The following is a 27,147-nucleotide window of genomic DNA, read 5'->3' as shown; positions in this document are numbered from 1 at the left end:
AAGAAAAGCCAGACTGGTTCTCAGGAACCAGCTCCAGATGGTCAAAAGTTGGCCCATTGCCTTGCCCCAGAGCAGAGCCTCAGCTCCCTGCTGTGATGTTAACAAGAAAAAAGCATTTTACCCAAAAACCTTGCACATCTCTCAGATGATGACCTCACTTTAATTACACTAAGATCTCCATTAAGAGGCACACTGACATCGACTCTATTTTAACTTCCTGACCAAACATAGCGATCCCTATACTAAAATCAGAAATTTCAACTTCAAAAAACAATCCTTTACATAGTTGTGTGAATACTTTTTTTTTCCTCACAGTGAATCTAAAGGGACAGCAAATTAGAACACTCAGATCTCCTCATGCCATTTAACTGGCTTGGAGTAACCTTGGAATCTGCAAACCCGAGTTCAAATTCTACTCTTGCTGTGTGACGCAGATTGTGACATCAGTGCTCTAGAAAGATGGTGATTTGCATTGATAGATGAGAATTCTTCATATCAGATCTATGAAATCACAACTGTCATAGCTTTTTCCCTTTGGGATTTCTCATAATTTAAAAATATATAAAATAAAATACATAGGATGGCAAAGGAAAACAATTATAATTGAAAAAGTTATCAAAACGTTGCTCATCCTTCATTCTCGGGGAACCTATGACATCTCAAGAGAGATGTCCTTATTTGTTCATGACTTGGATTTAAGTGAGAAAGAGTCACCAGCATCAGTCTCTCTGCCAAAGCCATCAAAATCCATAGCAAGACAACAAAAGTCAAGGTATTGACGAAGACTCCAATTATCAAATTATTCTTCGTAACTCAGAAAACTCCCTGAAATCTATCCATCAGAGGGCTTTCTGGGCCCCAGGTTAAGAATCCTTTATGTAACAAATGGAATATTGGTCTTAGAGTAAGGAAGATGTAGATTAAAGCCGTGCTTTTCACAGTGGCTTTGTGACTCTGAACAAGTCGTTTAATTTCAGTGTTCTAGGTAAATAAAATGCTAACTTGCACATAAGGTGCTGATTGGTCAAAGGAATTTCTTGACTGGCAATTCTCTGCACCAATGAAATCACAGGTCACGGTAAGATATGTGAGAAGGAGAAGAAGGAGGAGAAGAAAAGGGAGAGGGAGGAGGTATTTTGGGCATGAGGCAGAGTACGATTTCCCCAAGGATTATGCCTACTTGTATAACAATACCTCCTTGTCAGATTTGTAAGAGTCAAATGAAATAGTATGTATAAAAATCCTTTGCAAGCCTGGAAGCCCAATGTAAATGTGCCAGTTTTTGAGGATTATTGGAATTTTAAAACAACACAACTGTTAAAAATTATTTTTATATTCAATTGAGAAAAAATTAATTTTTTAAATGGAAAAAAATAATTAGTGAAAGTCACTGGGTGTTACAGTAGACTTGAAGTCAAGAAAACCCAGAATCAAAGGAGACAGCATATGTAAAATGCTTTGCAAACCTTAAAGGACAATATAAATAATTCCCAATATTATTAGTAGAAAGGTCTAGATTCATGACGCTTGGGGTAATGGCTTAAATTTTCTAGACCTCAGTTTTCTGTTTTGTAAAATGGGGATATAAATACTTGTACCATCTACTCCTTGGGAAAGTACTTTCTGAATCTTTTGTTTGTTTTTTGGGTGGTTAGTGACTTGCTTAGGATCACCCACCTGGGAAGTATTAAATGTCTGAGGGCAGATTTGAACTCAGATCCTCCTGACTTCAGGGCTGGTGCTCTGTCCATTGAGCCACCTAGCTTCCCCTGGGCTTCCTGAATCTTAACACTTATCCATATGAACTATATAAAAATGGTAAATTTGTCAGAATGTTCTAGAAACTCCAAAACTTTAGCTTTCCCCTTTTCTCCCCCACTGGCTTCCACCCTGCTGAAATCCACCATTTAAATAATCCTTGGGGAAACCATACTCTGCCTCATGCCCAAAATACCTGCAAAGGTGACCAGCTTGGACCTGGGGCCTTTGAGCAATCTTTAAAGGTGAGACAGCCTTTGTTTACCCTCCCCTTAATAAATTTAAACCACCATTTCTCCTCTTTGACCAGAGACCTTCTATCTTTATGTAGGGCAGCTATATATTCAGTCCAAGTTTTAAAGCCTTTTTAAATAAACATCTGTAGAAGTCTCTCACATGGCTCCTGATGGGGAATCGTGAAGAAATTCACAGCATAATGGCCCGACCACATCCCTAAATCAGCGAGGGCTTATTTTAAAAGAAAACGTAGTTCATTAGAGAGGCTGTTCACTGCCTGGCGGAGCCCATGGACATTTTGTAGGTCATTCTTCCAATATCTCTCGTTACCAACAAGGTCAATTGGCAGGTACATCATGTGCATAAATGAATATACCGCCCCTAATCATAATAACTGGACTGGAGGTAACACGCTGCAGGTTGCCATGTGCTCTATCTACATGATTTCCTTATTTCTATGAGACAATGGCTAGAGATTACACCTAGGATTTCATCAATATGAGGAAGTCCCAGGTGGGAAAATTCCCATTGCCAATCAAGGTCAGCACTTTTTTTTTTCAACTTAGAATCTTAAAGTGTCACCTGGAGGAACAAAAAGGGAAGTGATATTAAGCTCCTGCCGTGTGCCAGGAATTGTGCTAAGTATTTTACAATTATCACATCTGATCCTCACAAAAACCCTGAGAGATGGGTGCTAATATTGTACCCATTAGACAGTTAAGGAAACTCAGGTGGACTAGTGTTAAGGGACTTGCCCAGAGTCACATAGCCAATCAGAGGCGGGCATTTGAACCCGTCTTCCTGACTATTCTGTCATAGATGTAAATGCATATATTTAAAGTGGCACAATCATGTGTATCTATATCTCTTTATTAACATTAGATAATATAGCAGTTTAGCCTTATAATCAGAAATACTTGAAGTGAGTGCTTAAATGAAAGGACAAAGAATAAAATAAATCCTATTCACAGGAAGCTTATATTCCAATGAAAGAGGAAACATAGAGAGGGAAGAGAGGGATAGAAACAGATGGGAGGGAGAGGGAGAGAAAAAGAAAGACAGAAACAGAGACAGAGAGAGAGAGAGAGAAAGACAGGGAGGAAGGGAGAGACAGATAGAGAGACAGAGAGGAAGGAAAATCCAGCCTCAGACACTTACTAGCTGCATGATCTAGGCAAGTGACTTAACCCTCAGTATCCTTATCTGTAAAATGAGCTGGACAAGGAAATGGCAAACCATTTCAGTATCTTTGCCTAGAAAATCCCAAACAGGATCACAAAGAGTAAGATCTGACTGAAAAGACTGAACAACAAAAGATACAAGATAGTTCGGTGGCATTTGACCTCAGTCTTGAAGGGAGGAGCTCTCTGAGGTAGAGAGAAGGAGGGAGTACCCGACAAACATTCCAGTACAAATGCATGGAGGTGAGAGATTGAGTGCCTGACAAACAATCCAGTACAACTGCACGGAGGTGAGGAGCAGATAGAAAAGGCCAGTCCTGCTTCTAACATGGAACAATTCTGCTAGCACCAGCACCTAGCTCAGCACTGGCATACAGTAGGCACTTAATGCTTGCTGCAATATGTTGTTAGCTCTTCCACTAAAGTGCACTTAGCGTATAGGTTCTCTCCTGAGCAGAGATGACCCTGGATTCTTCAAGTCCATATCTGAAGCTCTTGAAGACCCCATCAAGATGGAAAGGCTTCAGGATGAGAGCCTATTTATCTACTAGCCAATCTAGCTAAATTTAGAGATGTATAATAATAATTGTCACACATTTACATGCTGCTTTAATTGCAAAGCATTTTGTATATATTATTTCATTTATATTCACAACAGGAGAGAGAGGCAATAGAAAAAAAGGCACTGAACTTGGAATGCCAAACTAAGGATGACATCAGCTATATGCTCCCCATAAGACCTTTTTCTCTCTGGATCTCAGTCTCCTCTCTTTGTAAAATGAAAGAGCTGGACTGAATCACTTCTGAGGTCTCTCCCAGACCTAGGTCTTTGGGCCTGTGAAATAACCCCGTGAGGACAGTGCTATTATGTTTTTATAAATGAATAAACTGAAGTTGAGAGAAATGACTTGTTCAGAGTCACAGAGCTAGTAATAGTAGGGAAAGCATTCAAACCCAGACTGTATCACGCTGCCTGGCTCAATTAAGCTTGAAGTTTGGTCATCAAATGATTCAGTTGTTCATACATATCACCCAAAAACCATCTGATAGATAAGGAGTGGAGGAGCCATTCTCTGCATCCCTACAGGAGTAGCCAGAAGAAGGAGACCACGACTCTCCTAAAGTGTGTGTCAACAAGTCAATTCTTTTTGATAATCCTCGAGCTGGTTTCCCATAAATAAAACTATGCTCACTGGATGAGAAATAATTCAGACACATCCTATTATAGGAATATCTAATTTTCTCACGCTCTAGAGACAGCTACATTCAGGAGATCTGAAGCATAAAAAAAAGATTATTTTCCCCTCCAACCAAAAAACAAAACAATAACACTGAAGAGACGTGACTTTGCAGCAAGACCCTCGTTAATTCTCACTTTGCTAATCCTCAGAATACATGTTGCCCTCACTGCCTTTGATATTTTTTAATCAAGCTTGTCTTTCCGTTGCCTTGCAATGGAAAAATTCAATCAAGGGAAGGTGCACCAGGAATTGTTTGAGGAATTGTCACGATGGTGGGTGCGTGAAGGACAATATTCCCCATCTTCCTCCTCCATACATTCTCAGAAAGATCTTATATATAACAGAGACTACATTTAGTGAAACACAAATATTAACCAAAAAAGCAATCTTGGCAGTAGCTAGGGAGTTGGGCTTAGATTCAGGAAAACATTAGTTGGAATCCACATCTAGTAGGAATATGAGCAAAGTCACTTCACTTCTCAGCATTTCTGAGCAGCTCTCGGAGACTAGAAGCTGGAAGGGCAAGTGCCATCTTGAACTAGTAGAAGTTCTCTCATCAAAAGTCCATGACTACCAATGAAATCAAAAAAGTCCAGTACTTAGCACTACACCTGGCCATAGGAGACACTTGATAAATGTTTATTGAATGAAAAGAATGTCAGTTTTTACAGAAAAGATCCCAGACAGAACAGAACAGTGGAATATTATCCTGATTCCTCTTGAAAGAAGAAATTCATTAGAATTACCTAATGTTTCAGATAGAAAGGATTTTAATTCTCCTCTATTACTAAAAGCATTCTTGTCCCCTGTCTTCACTGCAAGGGAACAGAAAGACAAATTGGGTTAAAATATGTTAGGTTCCTAGGTTTAGAGTTGGAAGTGATCTCTGAGGTCATCAAATATAATTCTTACCTTTACTATGGGGAAATAGATTAAGAAAAAGAAAATGACTTGCTTAGGGTCACACATATGGGGAAACTGAGATTAAGAAAAAGAAAATGGTAGATAGAACACCACCCCTGAAGTCAGGAGTACCTGAGTTCAAATCTGGCCTCAGACACTTAAATTTCCTAGCTGTGACCCTAGGCAAGTCATTTAACCTCAGTTTCCTCAGGAAAAAAAAAAAAAAAATGACTTACTTAGGATCACACAGTCAGCAAGAATCAAGAGACAGGATTAGAACCCAGGGTTTTCTCATTCTTTGCACCAGGCTGCCTCCTATTGGCTTGTGCCTTTCCTGGACCCATAGAGGCATCAAAATATTAAAAAATACATATATTTATTCATTAAAATATGGCAAGGTCCAGAAGTCTTAGCGCAATTTTAAGCTTTGCTTACAGCATCTTCTCCCATAAATTGACAGTCTTAGAAATACAATAGTTTAATATTGATTAGATCTAATGTCTTAAATTAGGTGAGTCCTTCAAACTTTACCTGCCTCCCTTTCCTCATCTGTAAAGTTGAATTAAAATACCTGGTCTCTGGACAAGTCACTTAGCCTAATTGTGCCTCAGTTTCCTCATCTGTAAAAGAAAGGGATTTAATTCTATAGCTTCTAAGATCCCTTTGAACTCTAAATCTAGGCTCCCATGAATCCATTCTCAAAAACTTAAAAGCTATGTGACCCTAAGCAAGTTACCTCTCTGGATCTCAGTTTCCTCTTCTGTAAAATAGAAGATTGGATTAGATGACCTAGTCCCCTAAAGCTACAATGCTATTTTTTAATGATTTAGTAAAGGCATATATATATATATATATAATATCAGGCATATCAATATATATTATATCAGGCATATCAAGAATCCAAAGGCGAGTTTACATGAACTGATGCTGAACAAAACAAGCAGAACCAGGAATACAATGTACACAACAACAACAAGAATGTGCAATGATCAACTATGAAAGACTTGGTTCTTCCCAGTGGTTCAGTGGTCCAAGAAAATCCCAATGAACTTTAGATAGAAAATGCCATCTGCATTTAGAGAAAGAACTAAGGAAACTGAATGTAAATCAGCACATGTGATGTTCACTTCTTTTTTCTGGTTTTTTTTTTTCCTCTCTCCCATAATTTTCCCTTTTTGCTCTGATTTTTTTCTCCTGACATGGTTCATAAATCAATGTATATTAAAAATAAACTTACTACAATAAAAAAAAAGAATCCGAAGGTGATAAAGGAGCTAGTTCTTGCTCTCAAGTTATTTACAATTTAATAACAACCCAGACATACACAAATAATATGTATGTGACAGGATTTGATAGGGATAAATAAAAGATATGAACAAAAATGCTTTCAGAAAAATTGAGAAAGGAGAGATCACTATCGGAGGACTGGGGAAATAGGATGGCAGGCATCTAAGCTTAATCTAAAACAAGAAAAGAATTTCAACAAGTATCCCCAGAACTTGGCACGATGCTTAATAAATGCTTGTTGATTGAGTGGGTGGAAAGAATGCATGTCAAGATTAGAGAATGGCCTATAAAAATATATGGAGGTATGAAAGGGCAACAAAAAAATCAGGAAATGCTAGAATTTCAATTTGGCTGAAATGTAAAAAACAGCATTAAGCCAAAAAGCAATGTTAAAAAGGTCAGCAAGATAGGCTAGGGAATCAGATTACAGGCAACCAATCTCAACCAGGAAAGGCATTTAATGCAGCTAGGGAGCCACTGAGAGTGTTCTGCCTCTGCTTTTAGAAAATTGTTGAATCTGCTGTGTAAAGAATAGATTAGAGGTGGAGAAAGAATGGAAGTAATAAGAGCAGTTGAAAGTCTATTACTTGAGAAGTAATGAGACAACGAATCAGTAATCTTAATTATATACATTCAAGATGATCTCCACTCAAAGTTATAATCACTAGCTAATCTTCCTTCTCCTCAAATCTCTTTGGAGTCAGCCCTAGATGATTCCAGTGCTTTTCAATCAGGTTTTCTAGGGGTTTGGAGGATGGAGTAGATCGTTATTTTACATTTTAATGTCAGATTATAAAAGAATACTATTTCCCTGCTATATAATATTTATATTTAAGGGGTGGCCAAGTACTTTCCAATTCAATGGTGTGTTGTGGGTGGTATCATTTTGCCCATTTGACAGATAAGGAAACTGAAGGAGTCAAAGAAATAGCAAAGTTTCTCCATGGTCATATAGCTAGTTAAGTGTCTGAGGAGGGAATTATACCCAAGATTTTCCTAATTCTTAGGGTGGTACTCTATCCAATGTGCCAGAGATCTCTGATCTATAAAAAAAATCCAGGTTCATCAAGACACAAATAGCTTACTCCACAAATCTGTGAAGGACATTCCAGCAAGATGATGTCAAGATCTGGGTAGGAGAGAGAGGAGAATGAAGAGCTGGGGCAGAAGTTACCATGAGACAAATGTAGGTTTGATAGAAGGAAGAGCTTTGAAACAATTGTAGCTGTCCAGATGTGAAATTAGCTATTCCTATTCTGGAAGTGCTTAGATGGAGGCTCAATGGCCACTTGTGATTATGCCATAAAAGGGCTTCTTCTCTGTGAGATGGGCGCCATTCTATGCCACAGATAATTGGGGAAATTATATATATATAAAATTTCCCCAATCATCTATATATAGCTAGAATAAGGAATAACAGATGAACTGACCAAGTATTTTTTATAGTTTAATTTTCTAGTTATAAATGTACATTCATTTTACACACATTTCTTTATAAATCATGTTGGGAGAGAAAAATCAGAACACAAGGGAAAAACCATAAGAGAGGGAAAAAAACAGAAGAAAAAAGTAAACATATCATGTGTTAATTTACATTCAGTCTCCAGGACTGACCAAGTATTGCACCCTAAATCACTTGAAAAATGGGCCAAAACTTAATGTGGTTCAGTAAGAAGAAGAATGAAGTCAGAAGACTTCAGGATGCAAATCTTGCCTTTGATACTTAATGCCTGTGTGATCTGGCATTTAACTACTCATCTAGGGCCCTTCCAACTTTTGCTGTATAATAGAGAGGAGAAAACCCAATCCTGTGCTAAGTGCAAAGTGTATGAAATCTCTTACAAAAGAGTTGAAGGCAGCAAGGGGGCACATTGATAGAGCACTGGACTCTACTCCACTCTACTGGACTGGAGTTAAAAAGATCTGAAATTTAAATCCAACCTCAGACTTATTAGTGTGCAATCCTGGGCAAGTCTCAACTCTGTCTGCCTCAGTTTCCTCATGTGTAAAATGATCTGGAGAAGGACATGGCAAATCACTCCAGTGTCTCTACCAAGAAAACCCCAAATGGGGTCATAAGGGAGGAAAAACACAGACAAGGCTTACGTAAGATCAAAAGCATTCAGGGAATAGTCATAGTCATAATGAGATCATGGATCCATTGCCCTACTCACACCTCCCACCTGTATCTTGGCATAATAACCCATTCAGTCCAATCTTGTTTAAACATATATATATAAATATACACACACACATACAAACTATAGTCTTATAGGATTAGAGTTTAGACCTATGATTTCACTAATATAAGGAACTTCCAAGTGAGGAAACCTCCTTCTACCAATGCAGGTTGGCATCTTACCAGTAATTTATGGTCTCCAATTTATGGAGAGTTGCCTATAGAACTGAGAGGGTAACTCACTTGCCCAGAGTCACATAGACTATATGTCAGAGGAGGATTTAAACCCATGTTTTCCTGGCTCCAAGACTAGCTTTCTCCACTAGGCCATGAAACTTTTCTACAGTCTAATATAACCATCATTTATCTTGAGAAGGATGGATGATCTTGAGGTACTACAACCTTTTCCATGCATGAACCTTATTCTATGTCCTAAGGCAGAGAAGTGGACAAATATATTTTACCTTTTTTTACGTCAGTCATTTCTCCATAAATCCTTCTTCCCTCTACCCTATAACAAGTAACCAATTATTCAACAATTTTTATTAAGTCCTTTCTTTCTTTGTACTCAGGACCTGTGCTAAGTGCAAGTACAATATACAGATTTGTATATTGTGCAAATACATAAATGAAACAGTTCTTGCCCTCAGGGATCTTACATTCTAATATGACAGACAACATATTCCAGATGGAGTCAGGTGGTCCTAGAAGGGAGGGCACTTGTTATGTGACAAAGAAAAAAACAAACAAACATATATTGGGAAGATTTCCAAACAAAAAAGAGTTGCTTTTTTAACCTTCAGTTATCCAGACTTATCAACAACTCCCTTCCTTTTTTTAGTATTCAATCAACAAGAACTTATTAAGCAACCACTATGTGCCAGGCACTGTGCAGAGACCTGGAAATACAATGACTAAAGAGAAAAGGCAGAAGTTCATATACTTAAGGAACTGAAATCCTGTCAAGTAGACAAAATATTCTGTCCTTAAACACTTATTTTAGCTGCATGACCCTAGTCAAATAATTTAAACTCTCTGGGCCTCAGTTTCCTTATCTGTAAAATGGGAGGGTGGTCTCTAAATTCCCTTCAAGTTGTAAATCTATTATTTTAAATGTCTGTCTACATACATACACACACACATATATATATACACACCCAGGATCACACAACTAGCATCTGAGGTCAGATTTGAACTCAGGTCCTCCTATCTCCAGGACCAGCACTCTACCCACTGTACCACCTAAATGCCCTATATACATGCATAGACACATACACAGTTCCCAGCACATAGTAAGCCCTTAACAAATGTTGGTCAATTATACTGATATACACATATACATGTATGAAAGTACTACAGAATATATATTTTACTTAATCAGAGTTTTACTGCAAATTCTACTGGGATTTCATCTTTTCTCATATATTCTTGATGAGTATCTTGAAATGGATCAGCTTCTCCTTCCTAAATACGCTCTCTATCCCCAAGACCTCTGACTAGTAATAGCATTCCTTGCAAAGTACAGTCAAGAGCATTTTTCCCATCCACCCTGGCTGGCCCACTTCTTTCATGAGTTGCCCGTGGCCCTGCCATGCTGAGCTGTGGCCCTGTCAATTCTCATAAAAGAAGCCTGGTCGAGGTAGGGGAGCACAGTGCCAGAGAAATTAGAAAAAAACAGGACTGTGTAATTCAGCAGGCTATGTTTTGCCCTCTTTTCTGAGTCTCTTATTAAGCCAACGGATGACAGTCCCTTTGGTATGAAGCCCAAAGTGATAAACCTTAGAAGGAATGAGGGGGGAAAAAATCTCCATATTCCAAATTTTCAATACCAAGCAGTCACCAAGCACTCTCTGCTCTGGAAAGTCTCAGCACCAGTTCAAGCTCATCAGTAATGGTGTCTCTATAGGAACTATAGAGACTAAATTTCTGAACATCCAGAAACCTGAGACAACATTTTACATTTTATCATCTTAATCTATCAAGTTTAGTTCCCTACTAATACCCTGGAGAGCGACACACAAAACTGGGGTGATGTCAATGAATTCTGTGACTTTACAGCATAGTCACAAAGTTATTTTACTCTGCGATGTGAGAGACTTTTAAAAAAAAATAGATTTAGCAAGAATAGAGAGAGAGCAAAAAGCCTGAAGAAATATGATGAGAAGAAAACTCTGTCCTCAAAAATAGTAATTATGACAATTCCCATATCTTTTACCCCATAATAGGTTTGGAAACTGAAAAGATCTTCGGAGGCCATTTGGTTCAATCCTTTCATTTTGCAGATAGGGAAACTGAGTCCTAAAGAAGCTAAGTGAGTTGTCTAATATTTCACAGGAATGTGAGCGAAGTGAGATTTGAACCACAGGCACTCCATCCCACTGCCAGCTCCAAACCTAGTACCTTCCACTATTAGGTTCCAACATCACTCGGTCTAATCATGAGCCTGCCTTTCAGTCCCTGTGAAAAACTTAAAGGAGCCACAGCAATCGTTTCAGGCTTGTCAACTCAGTTTCATCTCCAGGCTTCTGGAGAAATAGAGCCATGTATCATCTTCCTAATTCTTAGTTAAGGTTCTCTTCCTAAAGCTTGACAGTTTGTTGAGCTTCTCTAAAGATTCGTGTTAAAATCCTTAAATGTAGGTCACACTTCACATGCTTCCTACAGAGTTTGCCTGGAGGCTGCCCTTTAGCTGTCTGGAGCATTAGCTGGTCCTGGACAGGATGCCTGGGGAAACTGCAAAGTAGGCACCCCCTCCCTATATCCCCCAAGTGAGGTCACACGGAGGAGATGGACGTGCTGGGGCTAGTCAAACAGCGGCTAAGGGAAGTTTCCATCCTAACCAAGATAGTAGCAAAATAAGAGAAATATTTTACCCCCAAAATGCACATATATATAGGTATATTTTTTGATTCAAGAATTGCTATTCATGCATACTAGATCTAGCTTTTGCAATTAGACAACTGTCTCAGTAACTGTCGGTCAATGGGGAAACAATCAAGGCAGTGGACAATTATCTGCCTCCATTACTTATCACCTGTGTGGCAGTAGAACCCAGTGGATAGAGTACTGGATTTGGAACATGTTTTCCCGAGTCTGAATCCAGGGCCATGTTGTTTCTGAATTAACCAAGTTCCTGCTAACCCAAGTGCTATGTGTGATGGCCACAGGCACCCAGCATCCGAACTGCTAAATACTGTTAAACCCTGAACATAATTGTGCTTGGGGATTAAACTCTGGAACCAGCCAATCTCCCCAAACATCTCCCAGCTGAATCCTTTACTCAGCTGGCTGCCTCTGATGGTCGCTTTCTGACCCTGGGCTCTGCTTAAAAACTAAGTGCCTGAACTGTTAACCTGTTTCCCATGCAGCTGCATTTCCCTCTGTGTTTCTCATATGAAGAGGAAATCATTTGAAACAAGCCAGTAGTCCAAATAATGATCATCATTGACTTCCACCTTGAAGATACTAGTTTGTGGGTTTTTTAAGGGGATGGAAGGGGTTGGTTTTTCTAAGCATATTTTCTAAGCACTCAGTTTTTCTATCTGAAAATTAAAGGGATTTGACCAAATGGTCCCTGAGGTCCTTTCCGGCTCCAAATCTATGATCTAGACACTTCATTCACTTCTAGGATTATTGCAGGAAAGACTTGACAGGGTTAAAGATGTGTGTGTTATCATCATTTTTACTTTGGAAATTTTCCTCCCAATCACCCACATCAATGCACCAGACAGAAGGCTACAGTATCATGGACCATAGAGTCATAGACTTCATGTCAGCTGGAATCTTCAGAGGTCATCCAGTCCATCCTTCTACCCAGTGCACCATGGAGTCGTGCTTATAGCCCCCAAACATTTGGTCATCCAGCCTCTTCTTTAGATCACTGAATGAAATCAAGAGTCTACTTTTTTTAAGTGAATGTCTTAGGTAGATTCCAAAACCTCCTTGAAAATTATTCTAGCATTTGGAAACTTGGATTGTTAATGTACAAGTCTGCCTCGTCTATGGAAACAAGTGCTGATTCAATGTTGACTGGGGCTAGGGGTGGAAAGGGGGGAGGGATCCTTAGCAGGCTCTGAAAGCTTCCTTATTACCCCAAAATATACATATAGCATCAGAGGGCAACATCTCCTAAGCAAAAGCGGGGAAAGTACCCCAGTTAAGACTGCCACCTCTCATCAAATCAACATCCATCCTAATAATATCTATTTTATTTGTTCCCAGGATTCCATCTTACATCAAAGTACACAAAGTGCAAAAACTGTCAAGGCAATATCTTGGTTTTGGGCAATATTTTGGTTCATAGAGGCAGTTTGGGATTGTGGATTAGACTTGCAGTCTGAAAGATCTCAAATGCTTATGAGCTATGTGACCCTGGACAGTATCATATACTTTCTGGCTATCAGTTTCCTTGTCTGTAGAATGAGGGATCTGGACTCAATGGCCTCTAAAATCCCTTTTATCTTTAAACTAGGATCTTAAGATCAAAGATTTAAAATTTCTTCCTATATTCCTATAATTAGATGGCCTCTAGATATATGTCCCATTGGGGCCATATAATACCAATTCATATTTAACAGATGGGTAAACTAAGGTTCGGCAAGAGTTTTCCCTAGGGTCACATAGATAAGCCTCAAAGGCAGGATTTGGATCCAAAGCCTCTGACCTCAGAATTCTTTAAATTTCATCCTTCTTTCCTCCTTAGCCTTGGTCTGCCTCATTTTCCATGGGTCACTTTCATTAAGACCCTTTTACCCTACAGTTTTCTCCATTGCTTCCATTTCAGAAAGGAAATGTTTTACACTATTCCATTCCTATTTCCTTCTCCAGAAGAGTTAAAACTGAAATGAAATGTGGTATAGTAGCTTGAGCATTAGAGACCTGAGTTCAAAACCTAGCTCTTATATTTCCTAGTTGTGAAGCCTTAGGAGGGAGCCTGAGATGAGAGAAATAATAACGGCTAACATTTATATGCTACTTTCAGGTTTACAAAGCACTTTACAAATATTATCTGATTTGATCCTCACAAGAATCCTGAGAAGTAGATGCTGTTATCATCCCCATTTTATTTATGAGAAATTTGTGAGAATTTATGAGAAAACTGAGAGTGAAATGGCTTGCTCACATACACAGAACTAGGAATTATCCATAACTATATTCAAATTCAGGTCTTTCTGCCTATACACACACACACACACACACACACACACACACACACACACACACACACATTTATTTGTTTATATATTTATATATAATTTATTATATAATATATTTATATATCATTTATATTATATATGTATACATACATATATGGATATATTTATGTTATATGAATATAATAAATATATATAATATGTATTATACACACACACCCATTTGAAGTGGGAGCTATCAGAAGCAAGAAAGGTTTCCCTTAGAAGATTGCACTTAAGCTATACGTGGGAGGGAGCTGGAGTTTTTAAGAGGGGAGACACACCAAAAGGAACAACCCATAAGTGTAGAGATGAGAGATCATGTCTCATAGGGGAGTGATGGGAAATAAACCTGACAAAGTGGACTTCGGGACTTTGCCTCTAAGCCGCAGAAAGCTATTGGAATCACTGAACCTCTGAGTTTAAGTTTCTTTCTTTTTTAAGACTGGAGAAGTAACATTGATCCTCCCTATCTCACAAGCTTGTGGTGGGGAAAGTTCTTTGTAACCCAGAAAGCACTGCTTATATGTGAGTAATGGTTTCTAGGAGAGTTTGGTAGAAGAGCACTCTCGTCTGAGCGAGTATCCTTCCTGAGTTTTAAAAGAGAATGTCCACTTGAATTTCTTCCAGGACACCCCCATAGAAGAGCCTTGCTCCAGAATTCCATTTTGTTTCGAGCCCAGTGGTACAATGACTGACACAACCAAGCCTCAGTTTACCCATGTGAAAAATGAGGTCATTTGATTAGAGATATTATCTTTTCCAGGTCTCAATCCATGAACTTACATAAATACACAAGCTATCCCCAAAATTTAATTTAATTTTTTTAAAGAAATGCCAGGGAAAGTTCAGAAAGGGCTGATGCTCTCACCAAGATGGTCATAAAGTGCCAAATTTGTCCAGAGGGAGACCAGAAAATGTCAAGTCATGCAGACTTAATTGGGCGCCACTTACACAGTGTTTTTATGCCTGCTGCTGCAGCTGATTGTGTCTGAGTGACTAATGCCTTTCTCTGCAGCCAAAATGTTGGTTGTGTTTTAATGGAGATGCAGATGTTAAAGAAAAGCTTAGTCCCGTACTTCTCTGAAGGACTCTGTCTCCAGTGTGTGGGGGAAGTGGGGAAGGCATGAGAGATTATTGATAAGAATATTAATGATAACTAGCATTTATATGGTACTTTAAGGTTTAAGAGTGGTTCATAAATATTATTTCATTTTATCTTCTCAACAACCCTGGGAGGTTGGTACTATTTTATCCCCATATTATTGAGGCAGAGAGGGGTTAAGACCTGCCCAGGGTCATACATCTAGCTAAGTTCTGAGCCTGGATTTAAATTCAGCTCCAATAGGAATAAATGGACTTTTCCTTAAAATAGTTAGGAGCATATATTTAAAACCATCAGTAAGCATCATATGCAATGGGGAAAAACTGGAACCTTTCCCATTAAGATCTGGAGTGAAGCAAGGTTGCCCACTATCACCATTATTATTCAATATTGTTTTAGAAACACTAGCCTCTGCAATAAGAGTCGAGAAAGAGATTAAAGGAATTAGAGTAGGCAATGAGGAAACTAAACTCAACTCCAATTCTTTCTATCCACTGCACCAACTTGCAAACTTCCTTACTACCACATGGATGGGGGATTTTTCTACAACTTGGGGAGCCAGCAGACCTATCCCAGTAATAAATAGCAGAGCTGAGATTTGAATCCAGGGCTTCTGTCTCCCAGATTTTCCTGATTTCAGGGCTGATTCCCAGTGGGATATATCAGCTCTGCTTCTTATACTTTGTAATTACTTTTTATCTTATTTGCATTGATTTATCTGCATTCAACTTGTTCCTGTCTCTCTTCACCTTCAGGAAAAGGTAGGCTCCTAGGGAGCAGGGACTCTTTGTGCTTTTATCATTGTCTTTGGCACTGCTTCACCTGCTCCAGAGGAATTGGTAAAATATTGTTAAATTGGATTGAAGTGACTTTCTCCTAGTTGCCCTGAGTTATCAGCATGCAGAAAAAGCTTTAGTGATACCTTGTTCTGATAAGACTTTGAGGTCTTTTTCAACTTGATGATTCTTTGATTCCCTAAACATTTGAAGATTGGCAAGAAATGTCAATGTCATCTTGGAAAGTGTATTAAATGAAATCCCAGATCTAAACCCATTCCAATAAGACTATCTATGATCATAGCACCTTCTGTGTATATTTTCAAACCCCCTCCATTTAGCATCTGAAATACGTTATAAAGAGTAAATTTTAGAACCTTTACTGCCCTTCATTTGGCATCTGAAATACGGTATAAAGAGTAAATGTTAGAGCCTGTACTACTCATTAAATGGGTGACCTTCAATAAATTATTTAAATCCCTAGGGCCTCAGTTCCTTATCTGTAAAATGAATATAGCAAATAACCAAATGATCTCTGAAGTCTCCCCCAACCCCAGCTCTCAATCTATCCACAATTCTACAATTGGGAGAAGCACCAGCACCATATCTCATTCTTAAATTGTAAACTCTATGAGGGTACAGAATATTTTTTACCTAAGCTGTTCTTCCCTCTTCCCCAAGAGCTTAATACAGTGCTCTGCATAATTAACGTTTATTGAATTGAAAAGAGAAAAGAATTATTTTTCATCTGGCAAAAAGTTGAGGATCCCACAGGTTACAAACTAGGGTGTCTAATGAAAAACTAATCCCTTTCATCAAATTCTTCATTTTTTTTTAAAAGAAATACCAGTGAAAGTTCGGAAGGGATGATGCTGTCTTAAATTGGTCCTAGAATGTGTTGTTCTGGTTGGTGTTTTCTGAATTACTTAACATAAAGATGAAATAGTTCAAAGTCATATTTAGTCTACCTCTTCCTGTGTTGCCACCAAGTGTTTGCTGATATTTGTTGTCACTTGAAATGGACTTGTTTTTAAATGCTTTTTTCCCCTTTCATTTTTGCCACAGAATTTAGCCTACGAAATCATACTTACACTAGGACAAGCATTTGAAGTGGCCTACCAGCTCGCGCTCCAAGCAAGAAAAGGTGGGCATTCCTCAACGCTCCCAGAAAGCTTCGAAAACAAACCCGCCAAGCCCATTCCCAAGCCGCGAGTTAGTATTCGCAAGTCAGTGGTAAGTAGGAGGGGGTTCCCAAGTCTCTAAAGCCAGCCTGGGCATGTATTTATGCCTTCCCTTCTTTCCCTCCTCAAGCATCTGTGCTGTTTTAATAATACCACAGATATAGCCCATAATTCGCCCCCCTCACCACCCAGATTAGCTAGAAGTCAGTGGGCATCAGGGAAAGGGCATTAGTTAGAACCCAAGAGTTGGATTCAAATTCTAGCTTGGCAGCTAGTACCATGCCTTGTATTATTATGAGAAATACTTAATATCTGTTGAATATATAACCATGTGACCTTGGGAAAAGCAGTCTACAAGAGAGCACTTTATACTTCAGGGAAAGGAATATTGGCTCTGGATTTAGGGGAATTAAAATCAATTCTCACCTAGATTCCTTCTAGTAATGAATCTATGAGCCCGAGAGCCTTATTGAATTTAGCTTTCCACCTTTCCCTTGGTACCTGCTGTAGACTCCGTTTAATTTGGAAGATCATAGATTTAGAGCTAGAAGAAACCTCGGGGACCAGCTGGACTTCTTTGGTAATACTGAGGTCCAGAGTAGAGAAATGCCTCATAAAGATCATGGTCTCGTAGGTCTAAAGCTGTAGGGGATCTCCGAAGCACTCTGGTCCAATCCCATCATTTTCCAAATAAGTAAAATGAGTTCTAAAGCGGCTAGATCCAAGTCACAACATAAATGTCAAAGGTATAATTTGAAACTAGATCCTTTTGCTCCAAATCCAGCCTTTCTGTACCCTGTGCTGGTAAAAGCATCAAATGTCTGGCCTTCATCAGAGTAGCTAATGAATGTATAAAATGATTGCTGGAGTGGAGTGAACTGAATTCATCTTTGTACATGTATCCCCATTGCCTCATTCAATTTCTGGCAATAAAGTCTAGTCCTTTTCTGTCATATCTGACTCTTTGGGACCCCTTTTGGGGGCTTCTTGGCAGAGATACTGGAGTGGCTGGCCATTTCCTTCTCCAGCTCATTTTTCAGATAAGGAAGCTGAGGCAAACAGGGCTAAGTGAGTTGCCCAGGGTCACACAGCTAGGGGCAGATCTTCCTGAATCCAGGCCCAACACTCCATCCAATGGACCACTCTAGCTGCTGGCACACAGTAGGTGCTTAATAAATACTCGTTGACTGACTGAATTGCCTTCTATTATCAGCATGTAGATAGAGGCATTCGTTCTAGTTGGTATAGGTTGGACCTTAGATATAATATTACCATGGAACTTCTCTTCCTACATGTCCACACACATATACATAGGTATATATCCACATATATGTTTGTGTGTCTTGTACATATCTGTACATACACATGTATGTGTTTCTGTTCATATGTCTATGTGTGGTAATGGAGCTGAGAATGCAAAGTTTTCACGCTTATCCCTCCATTCTGTGATAGACACATGGGATTATAGAGCCAGGGCCTTTTAAAGAAACCTCGCACATCATTTAATCCAACCCCCCCTCACTTTACAGCTGGGGAAACTGAGTCCAGGGAGTTAAGTGCCATGCCCAAGATCATCCAGGCAGTGAGCACCAGGGCCAGTTCTCTTTCCATTGCTCCATACCACCTTAAAAATATACAGGAACCAATTTTTCAAAGCTTTCTCCATATAAATCTAAAACCATCACACGTCTAGGGGAAATCTAATATAAAAGATCACTGGTTTGGAAATCCAAGTGTAATTGCCTCCTGTTCCAGGATAAAACTCCCATCTCCACACAAAGCCAGTGTCCATAGTGGATCTGGACGTGCTTTGTAGAGAATGTTCAGTTTACCTAAGGGAGTTAGTCGCATCCCTACCACATGGATGGGCAGCCTTTGATCGGCTGCCCCCAGAGCTATGGGGTGAGACCCATCAACAGGTGTGGTCCTTTCTCTTTCTCCACTAACTAACCTCAGCAATGTTCCTCCCCTTCCCCATCCCGGTCCTAAAAACTATTGTGTGCCTCCTGATCCCTCTAAGGCCTTATCTTGGTAAGAGCAGCCCATAGTTGGGAGTTGCTTCTCAAACTAGCAGAGGCAGTGTGGAGTTGTTCATAAAAAGCTAGGAAGATCTGGTTTCAAAGGCTCTCTCTGAGACAGTTTGGCACTAGGCAGCTTTCTAAATCTGTGTCCTAGAGAAAGTGCTGAAATCCATTCTTTTCTTTTCTTTTCTTTTCTTTTTATCCTGAGGCAACTGGGGTTAAATGACTTGCCCAGGATCACACAGCTAGGAAATCTTAAGTGTCTGAGATCAGATTTGAACTCAGGCCCTCCCGACTTCAGGGCTGGTGCTCATCCACTGCGCCTTCTAGATGGCCCTGAAATCCATTCTAATGAGATCTCAAGTCCCCTCCCTAACAACAGTGCCATTTAGTATCCCCATAGAGACAATAGTGTAGTTCAATGAGAAGAGAATTGAAGTGGGATGGGGAGTGAGAGGGTGGTCCCATTACTCTGAGTCCAAGTTCTGCCATTCCAAATCCATTTTAGACATGCATATATTTCCTCTTCCCTTTACTTTTTTAATAAGCATTGATGTTGTTCAAATGCCACCGTTATAACATGATCTACAGGATCTATTCTCCTCCTAAATCTAGAAGCCCATTTGTGACCCCAATAAAGTAACTTAGCCCTCCGGACCTCAGTTTCTGTAAAATGAGGAGTCTGGGCTGAGGGGCCTCCAAGGTCCAGCTTTAAATCTATAATCCTCCAAACATATGGCAATCTAATAAAATCCCACATTTTATAGATGGGTAAATAGTTTCAGTGATTCCCCCCAAGGTCATAAGGATATCAAGCATCAGGGGTAGGATTTTGACCCCAGACCTTGAATTGGCGTTCTTTCTACTTTACCACCTTTTCTACTTTTGAAGTCCTTTCCCGGTCTAAATCTGTTCTATTATCTAATCTTTGATCTAGACAAGCAAGACCATCCCACGCAGGTATTGCAGTTTCCCAATCGCTGCACATCCAAACATATTCTCTCCCTCTCTCTCTCACACACACACACACATCTTCCAAGCTTCGGGGAAAAGTTTTCCCTGGTTAGAGGTGGCGATAATTAAAGATTACTGCCAACCCAACACGGTTCAGCTGCCTTTCTGAGGCCTTGGAGATGGATTGATAGATGATTAGCAAGTTTTCTGTGTGTTGCTCGGTTTTTCCCTTACACCTCTCTGCCCATTTTCACTGCTGGCTTGATAAAATTATTCATACCAAGTGCCTACATCCAACACTAATCGGGTCCCTTAAGACATCTTTCTGAGGAACATAAAAGATTGGGTGGCATAAGGGCTGATAGAATATTCATTGAAGGGCCTCCACCAGGGACGGTGAAAATGGAGGATGGAGATTGGTGCACATTCACAGCCTCAAGGTCCTATCTGCTGTACACACACACAACTGGTGTCATTGTTCACATTAATTTCCCTTGGCTCCAATTCCTTCTTGTTGAGGAAAATTTAGTTGCTCCTGAAAATATATATAATCTTCAGTGTAGCCTAGTAGGTACATAGCTCAAAATCTATTCTTAAGATTGCCAGATGGACACAAATCCCACAGCCCTGAAGCAGCAACACGAACCTCACAATAGCAGCAAATACAAAACGAACAAAGAATGACCTTGGTGGAAACTCTCCCTCATGCGTGTGTAAGACTTGATTTGGAGGCTGTCAGAGCAACCAAAAAATAAGATTGTGGATTGGTGATCAGAAGAGATTAGGGAAACTAAGGAACAGTCACCAACTAGAAACTCTCTTATCTAAATCTCATTTTCCAGATGAGTAAACCGAGACCCAAATTAGTTAATGAGACTTGCTGGAAACCTACTAGTGGCAAGAGCTAAGAATAGCACCTAGCTTTTCTGCTTTCTAGTTCAGGGAATCAGGGATCACAGGATTGAAAGTGAAAGAACTTAAAGATCATTTGGTCAAATCTTCATTTAATATCTTCAGGTAGTAAAGTGGCAACACAAGGATTCTAAACCAAGTCCCTCAAGTACAAATCCAGTGTTCCTTCCATTACGACTCACCATATCCTCCTCCTACCCCTATTCCTCTAAATGGCCAAAAGACGATAGAGTGTTTTGAGGAATCGCCTACATTGCCTTCTTAACCACCCCAAGGATCCCATCCTTGTTATACCCCAGCTTACAGGAAATGTCACCAACCTGATATTGTCTTTTATAGCATTTGACTTTGATTTTTCTCTGTATGTTATCATTTTACTGAAATCTCAATTTGGAATAGAATTGGTCCAAAATTACATTTTTCAACATCAAGATTCAACTGAATCTTGATGAGAGGCCTTAGGGAAAGGGCCCTGAGATTAGAACCTGTGAAAACTGGGTTTTATTCCTAAATCAGCATCTAATTCAATATTTTTTGTATTGGACATAGTATGGCCCAGTGAAAAGAATATTGGCCTGGGCTTTAGAGAAGTCAGCCTCAAATCTCACTGCTGATATATTCACAACTTCCATGATTTTGGGCAAGATATGACCTCCCTAAGACTCAGCCTCTTTTTGTATAAAACAAGTGGGCTTGGATTAAATGACTTTCAAGGTCCCTCCTAGTTCTACTCTATGATCCTATCATCCTAATCTCAAACTGCTGTTTACCAGCTGGGTTAACAGCTACTTTGTTGTTGTTTTTTTCCCAGTTTATTGGATTCTTTATTATCCCATTTGGAGTTTTGTTGGCAGATACTGGAGTGCTTTGCCATTTCCTTCTCCAGCTCATTTTACAAATGAGGAAACCGAGGCAAACAAGCTTAAATGCCCAGATCACACAGATAGAAATTTGCCATTTTTTCCTTTTTTGTGGATATATATTTAAAATTTTTACATTCAAAATAGAAAAAGAAAAAAAGATTGCCATGTGTACAGCAGAACAGTAGAGAAGATTCAAAATATGAAACAAATTTCCATTTCAAGAAAGCCTATCTATTAAACATTATATATTGTGTTCAGAATCGTTCATTTTTTCTTTGTTTCCTTGTAAGTTTTCTTTTGTTCTCTGCTGTGCACTTTTTACTTTATTCTTTGCCATTTCTTTCTCCAGCTCACCTTACAGATTGAGGAAACAGGCAAACAAGATTAAGTGACATACCCAGTATCACACAGCTAGTGATTTGTCATTTCCTCTTTTTTTTTTTTTATTTACATATTTATTTAAAACAAATACAAAACCAGAAAAAAGAAAATAGGAAAAAGCAGAAAAGGCAGGGAAAAGATTCCACGTACACAGTAGAACATAAGAGAGGATTCAAAATATGAAACAATAAATTTCCATTTCAAGAAAGCCTATCTAATAAACACTATACATTGAGTTTAGAACTGTCCATCTTTTCTGTTGCCTTGTAGATTTTCTTTTGTTCTCTGCTGTGCACTTTTTTTTTAATTTGACATTTCCTTCTCCAGCTCATCTTCTAAGTAAGGAAACAGGCAAACAAGATTAAGTGACTTACCCAGAGTCACACAGCTAATGATTTACCATTTCCTCTTTTTTTTTTTTGGTTTTTCAACTTAAATATTTAAAACTTAAATGCAAAATAGAAAAATAAAAAAAGCAGAAAAGGAAAAAAAAAGATTCCATTTCAGAGGATAAAGGAGGATTCAAAATATGAGATAACAAATTTCCATTTTAAGAAAGCCTATCTAATAAACACTATATGTTTCATTCTCCTTAGGTTCTCTTTTGTTCTCTGCTGTGCACTGATTTTATTTTTTGCCATTTCCTTCTCCAGTTCACTACAAGTTGGGGAAAATGAGGCACACATGGGTTAAGTGACTTGCCCGGAATCACACAGCTAGTAAGAATCTGAGGCCAGATTGGACCTGGCAAAGATGAGTCCTCGTGCCCTATGCACCGAGATGCTAACTAGTTGCCCTTCATTTCTCTAGGCAGTTTCCTCTTTTGTAAAAAAGAAGGGCTTGGACTTGATGCCTTCTAAGATTCCCTTCCAGCTCTTAAATCTGAGATCCTTTCCCGAGCCTCAGGGTCCCCATCTATCAAATGAGAACAACAATCTAACAAATAATAGTAATAGCAACAATTGCATTATTACTAACTGCTAGGGCGAGATTTTCAGGTGCAAAGTACTTTGTTTCAGGTGAGCTTGCTTCCCCTAAAGTAAAAATGCCCATGTCTTTGTTTTAAAGCAGATAGACCCTTCGGAACAAAAGACTCTCGCCAACCTACCCTGGATTGTAGAACCGGGACAGGAAGCCAAAAGGGGAATAAATACCAAGTATGAAACTACAATTTTCTGATACTAAACCGCCCTCTCGTCGTTGTTGTGCCTTGCACTCCAAGCAGTCACAGCCCAGCCTTCCTTTGTGGCGACTTTCCACCCCGCCAACGGGGAAGTCTGCGCTGCCCGCGTGGCCTTGTCACTCACAAAAGGCCCCACGCACCAGCTATTTCTGGCAATGTTCTTCCTGAACCAATGACCGAAGAATGCATCCAAGACTTTCCCATTGCAATCCGTAAGAGGAGGGAGTTGAGAGCCCCCCACCACCATTTCCCATCCTTCTCCTCCGGCCCTCCCCAGACACACACACATACACACACAGCATTTCTAGTGACTCTTGCCACCATGCTATCTTTGGTTGGTTATTTGGAGATTGTACTTTTTATTCTTCTTATTATTTTTAAAAGGGTCTCTAATGTTGCCGAAGAATACAAAAGTTTGGGCTTCTTTTTTCATTATTGGCAGTTTTAAAGGAACATCAGAAAAGATCTTGCACCATATAGTATTTGTAAACTCACTGAATTGCTACCTATCATTTATCGTAGGCAGACAAAAAAAAATCCCAATAATTGCCAAGAAATTCCATTTCCTAATTTCTATACTTGTGAGTTTTCTATGTCATCAGTTATGTCATGATAGCCTATAAAGATAGCCTTTAATCCTATAACAGAGTTAAATTTTAAGAATGGTTTTAAAAAAAGAGGAATTTATGCACAGATGTGTCTCTTGTATTAAATATTTTTATTAAAAGAATGTCTCACTGATGCAACAATAAGGAACAGAGGTTAAATGTTACAGGATATTTCTGCTTTATTTTGCATAATGAAATCTTTGCTGCTCCCACTTAAAAAAAAAAAAACTGGAGCAGTCATGGCCACGGGGGCACAAATTGCTCTGTGTAGGCAGAGAAACAGAAGTAGGCGAGTCACTGCATTAAAGAGAGCTAGCATTGAGATGGAGGATGTTGCCGATAGCCGTGAACCCTGCAAATATTTTTTAAAATCTTTATGGCGTGTACTTAAAAAAAACACACACACATTCGGGACCTAGGGACCTTGCTATCGAGATTTCTGTGGTGGAGACTGTGTTTGAGAAAAGTGTTGATAAAATTCTATTGCAAAAATCTTTTTTCTAAAAAAAAAAAAAAAAAGCAACAAAATGAAACACATGCAAAAAAAAACTAAAAAGAAGAAATTCCAAAGTAATAAAACTTTTCTTGAAATGAACAACAACAAAAAGAATTGACCATTTGCTTACTATTTGATGAAATAAAATTTACTTACATTTCTTTAAGGTATTTTAATTTTTTTAATGTCTCTGTGGAGTATTTGTATGATACCATAATGTATATTTATGTAGAACTGAATTATTAAAAAATACAGTACAATATCATTATAGACAAAACTGGCATTTTACTGTATATTGTTCTAACCAGTCAAATTGTGAATCATTTTGAAGTTCATTATAGCGATATTGATAAATTGTGTGGTTGTCTTAATGTTTTTTTTAATTAATTAACCTTATTTTAAATCTAACTGAGCTGCTCAGTTATGTTCATCACTTGGTGAATGCCAAAGATGAATAACTGAACTTCATTTTGAACTGGTCAATGATTACGATTTAGTTGAATATGATTATGGCTCAGAGTGATACCAACTTTTAATACCGTTATTAAATTACTTGAACAGAAGAGTTCCTTGTACATATCTCGCCTATTCACTGTCGATATGTATGTAGTCACTTGACAGTAAAAATAACACTAAAAAAAATATGGTACCCAAAGGAAATTGTATAGGAGCTAAGCAAATAATAGCCTCATTGCAACAGAATCATATGTGTAAATATGCTTGGGCTTCCAGTTATAAATTTTGTAATTTTGTCATTATTTATATCCTATAAAAGCACACATAATAAAAATGGAAGTTGTACAGTCACTGATGCTTGGCATCGTTCTGTGCCTCCCACTCCCAGATTTGGGGAGCAGCAAAAATAAAAGCCCACGCCTGAGGGGTTCCCCTTGGTTCCGAGTTTCCTCAGAATCCCCTTCTTTGCTCTTTCTGCTCAGGCTGACAAAGGAACACTGACACGCCTCCCTCTCTCGCCCTTGAATTAGAACTCACAGCCTGAGATGGCTCTGTATAGTTCCCCCTAAAAGGTGCATTCCCAAAGGCCGTTCTCTGCCAGTGAGGTGATGGGGACCACCTGGGTAGTTCTGTGGCACAGGTAGGCAAGTTTGGCATCAGAAAATTGCACTGGCACTTAGAAAACTCGCCATTTTTTCTTGAACAAGACGGATCAGAAAGCTTTAGGGTTCTAGAACTAGAAGGTATCTTCAAAAGGCCAGGGATTTCAGTCGTCTCATTTTATAGATGGGGAAACTGAGGCACCCTTAAGTGACTTGCCCAGAGGGTCACACAGCTGATAAGAACCTGAGGCAAGGATTTAGGAAAGGACACAAAATGACCCTGAAAGGCAACCTTCCTTCCAAGACTCACCCTCCACCCTCCCCTTCAACTCTTTTTTTTTTTTTTCTGGAATCAATACTCTTAATTAAACTGAATAACCCCTTATAAGGTGGGCAGGCACATGGCAGAACACAGCTGTGAAGAGCTTTCCTCAAATCACTGTCAAAATCAGAGGTTTACATTTGATATTCTGGGACCTACAGAAGAAAAGACCCCTGATACTGGCTCTTTTCATTCATTTAACACACATTTATTAAGCACCTACTGTTACAGGATCATGAGTGTGACTGAAAGGGATCTTCAAGACCATCGAGTCCCCTCCCCATTTCACAGATGGGGAAAGTGAAGCCCAAGAAAGTGAAGGGACTTGCCTAGGATCACACAAGTGGACAGAGAACTTGAGTCCATCGAGTTCAACCTTCTAATTTTACAGATTAGGAAACTGAAGCCCAGGAAGGTTGGCTTCCCTAAGGACAGGTGATAAAGTGTCAGAGGTGGGATCTAAACCAGTCTTTTGGTTCTAGGAAGTGAGGGGGCTTAAATTTTAAATCACTTACAAACCTAAATCTATAGTTCTAAGATTATTTATAAAAAGGAGATGGGAAAGACAAGTGAGTGGTCACCAAATCCTAAAACATCAATGAGCAAAACACATCTAGAGTCCAGATAGTACCGTTCTACTGTTCTTTCTCAGACCACATGAAACTAGGGCAGGCCAGCCAGAACTTTGCTTGGGGGGATTGAACCACTGTTCAAAGACTTGGATCTTTCAACAGTATAGAAAGAGCTTTGATAAGTCATTCTGGCTAGCTAAGTGCTAAACTCAAACAGGAAGATACTAGACAGCAAACTTCCCAGGTAAGCTTCTAATACTGCTCATTTCTCCCCAAATCACAGTTTGGGGAGTCTCTATCACCTCCCTTCCAACTGAACCTAGGTATATTTCAAGCTGCTTCACCCACAGATAAAAGTTACTATTTAACTTTTTTACTACTCTGAAGAAAAAAGGAAAAATTAATGAGCAGGATCTTGAGCATAATTTTCACCAATTTTACCAACTGGCAGAATATCCTCCATCAAAAAATACTTATTTAAGTACCTACTATGTGCTAAAATGAATTTATAAGCAAAAATGAAACTCCGCTTTCAGTAAGGTTACATCCTGAGAAGGTATATGTATATTTTTATGTATATATATGCATAAAAATATCTTTCCATTAATCAATAAATATTTCTTAAGTACCTACTATATAATAAATGCTGGGGATTCCAATACAAAAAAAAGCAGTTCTTACTTTCAGTAAGGTTACATCCTATCTAAGAAGACATACACAGAAAAGTATCTTTCATT

At 39.0% G+C, this 27,147-nt stretch overlaps 1 protein-coding gene across 5 annotated transcripts in view; it reads left to right on the top strand.

Moving 5' to 3' along the window:
- The window catches only part of ANKS1B (ankyrin repeat and sterile alpha motif domain containing 1B), a 1,349,660-nt gene extending 1,324,395 nt beyond the window's left edge, over nucleotides 1-25,265 (top strand). For 3 of the 5 annotated variants that reach the window (XM_052001623.1, XM_052001624.1, XM_052001626.1), the window contains 2 exons: nucleotides 16,925-17,092; nucleotides 23,240-25,265. In XM_052001623.1, the coding sequence (XP_051857583.1) occupies nucleotides 16,925-17,092; nucleotides 23,240-23,350 (279 nt within the window). In that variant the 3' untranslated portion in view covers nucleotides 23,351-25,265. The remainder of the gene's footprint in view (nucleotides 1-16,924; nucleotides 17,093-23,239) is intronic. The other 2 variants (XM_052001625.1, XM_052001627.1) reach the window with 1 other exon arrangement.
- The last annotated feature ends 1,882 nt before the right edge of the window (nucleotides 25,266-27,147 follow it).

The sequence above is a fragment of the Antechinus flavipes genome, chromosome 5, assembly GCF_016432865.1.
Source record: "Antechinus flavipes isolate AdamAnt ecotype Samford, QLD, Australia chromosome 5, AdamAnt_v2, whole genome shotgun sequence".
Taxonomy (NCBI): domain Eukaryota; kingdom Metazoa; phylum Chordata; class Mammalia; order Dasyuromorphia; family Dasyuridae; genus Antechinus; species Antechinus flavipes.
The sequence above is the reverse complement of the archived record's forward strand: the minus strand, read 5'-3'. Positions and strand labels throughout refer to the sequence as shown.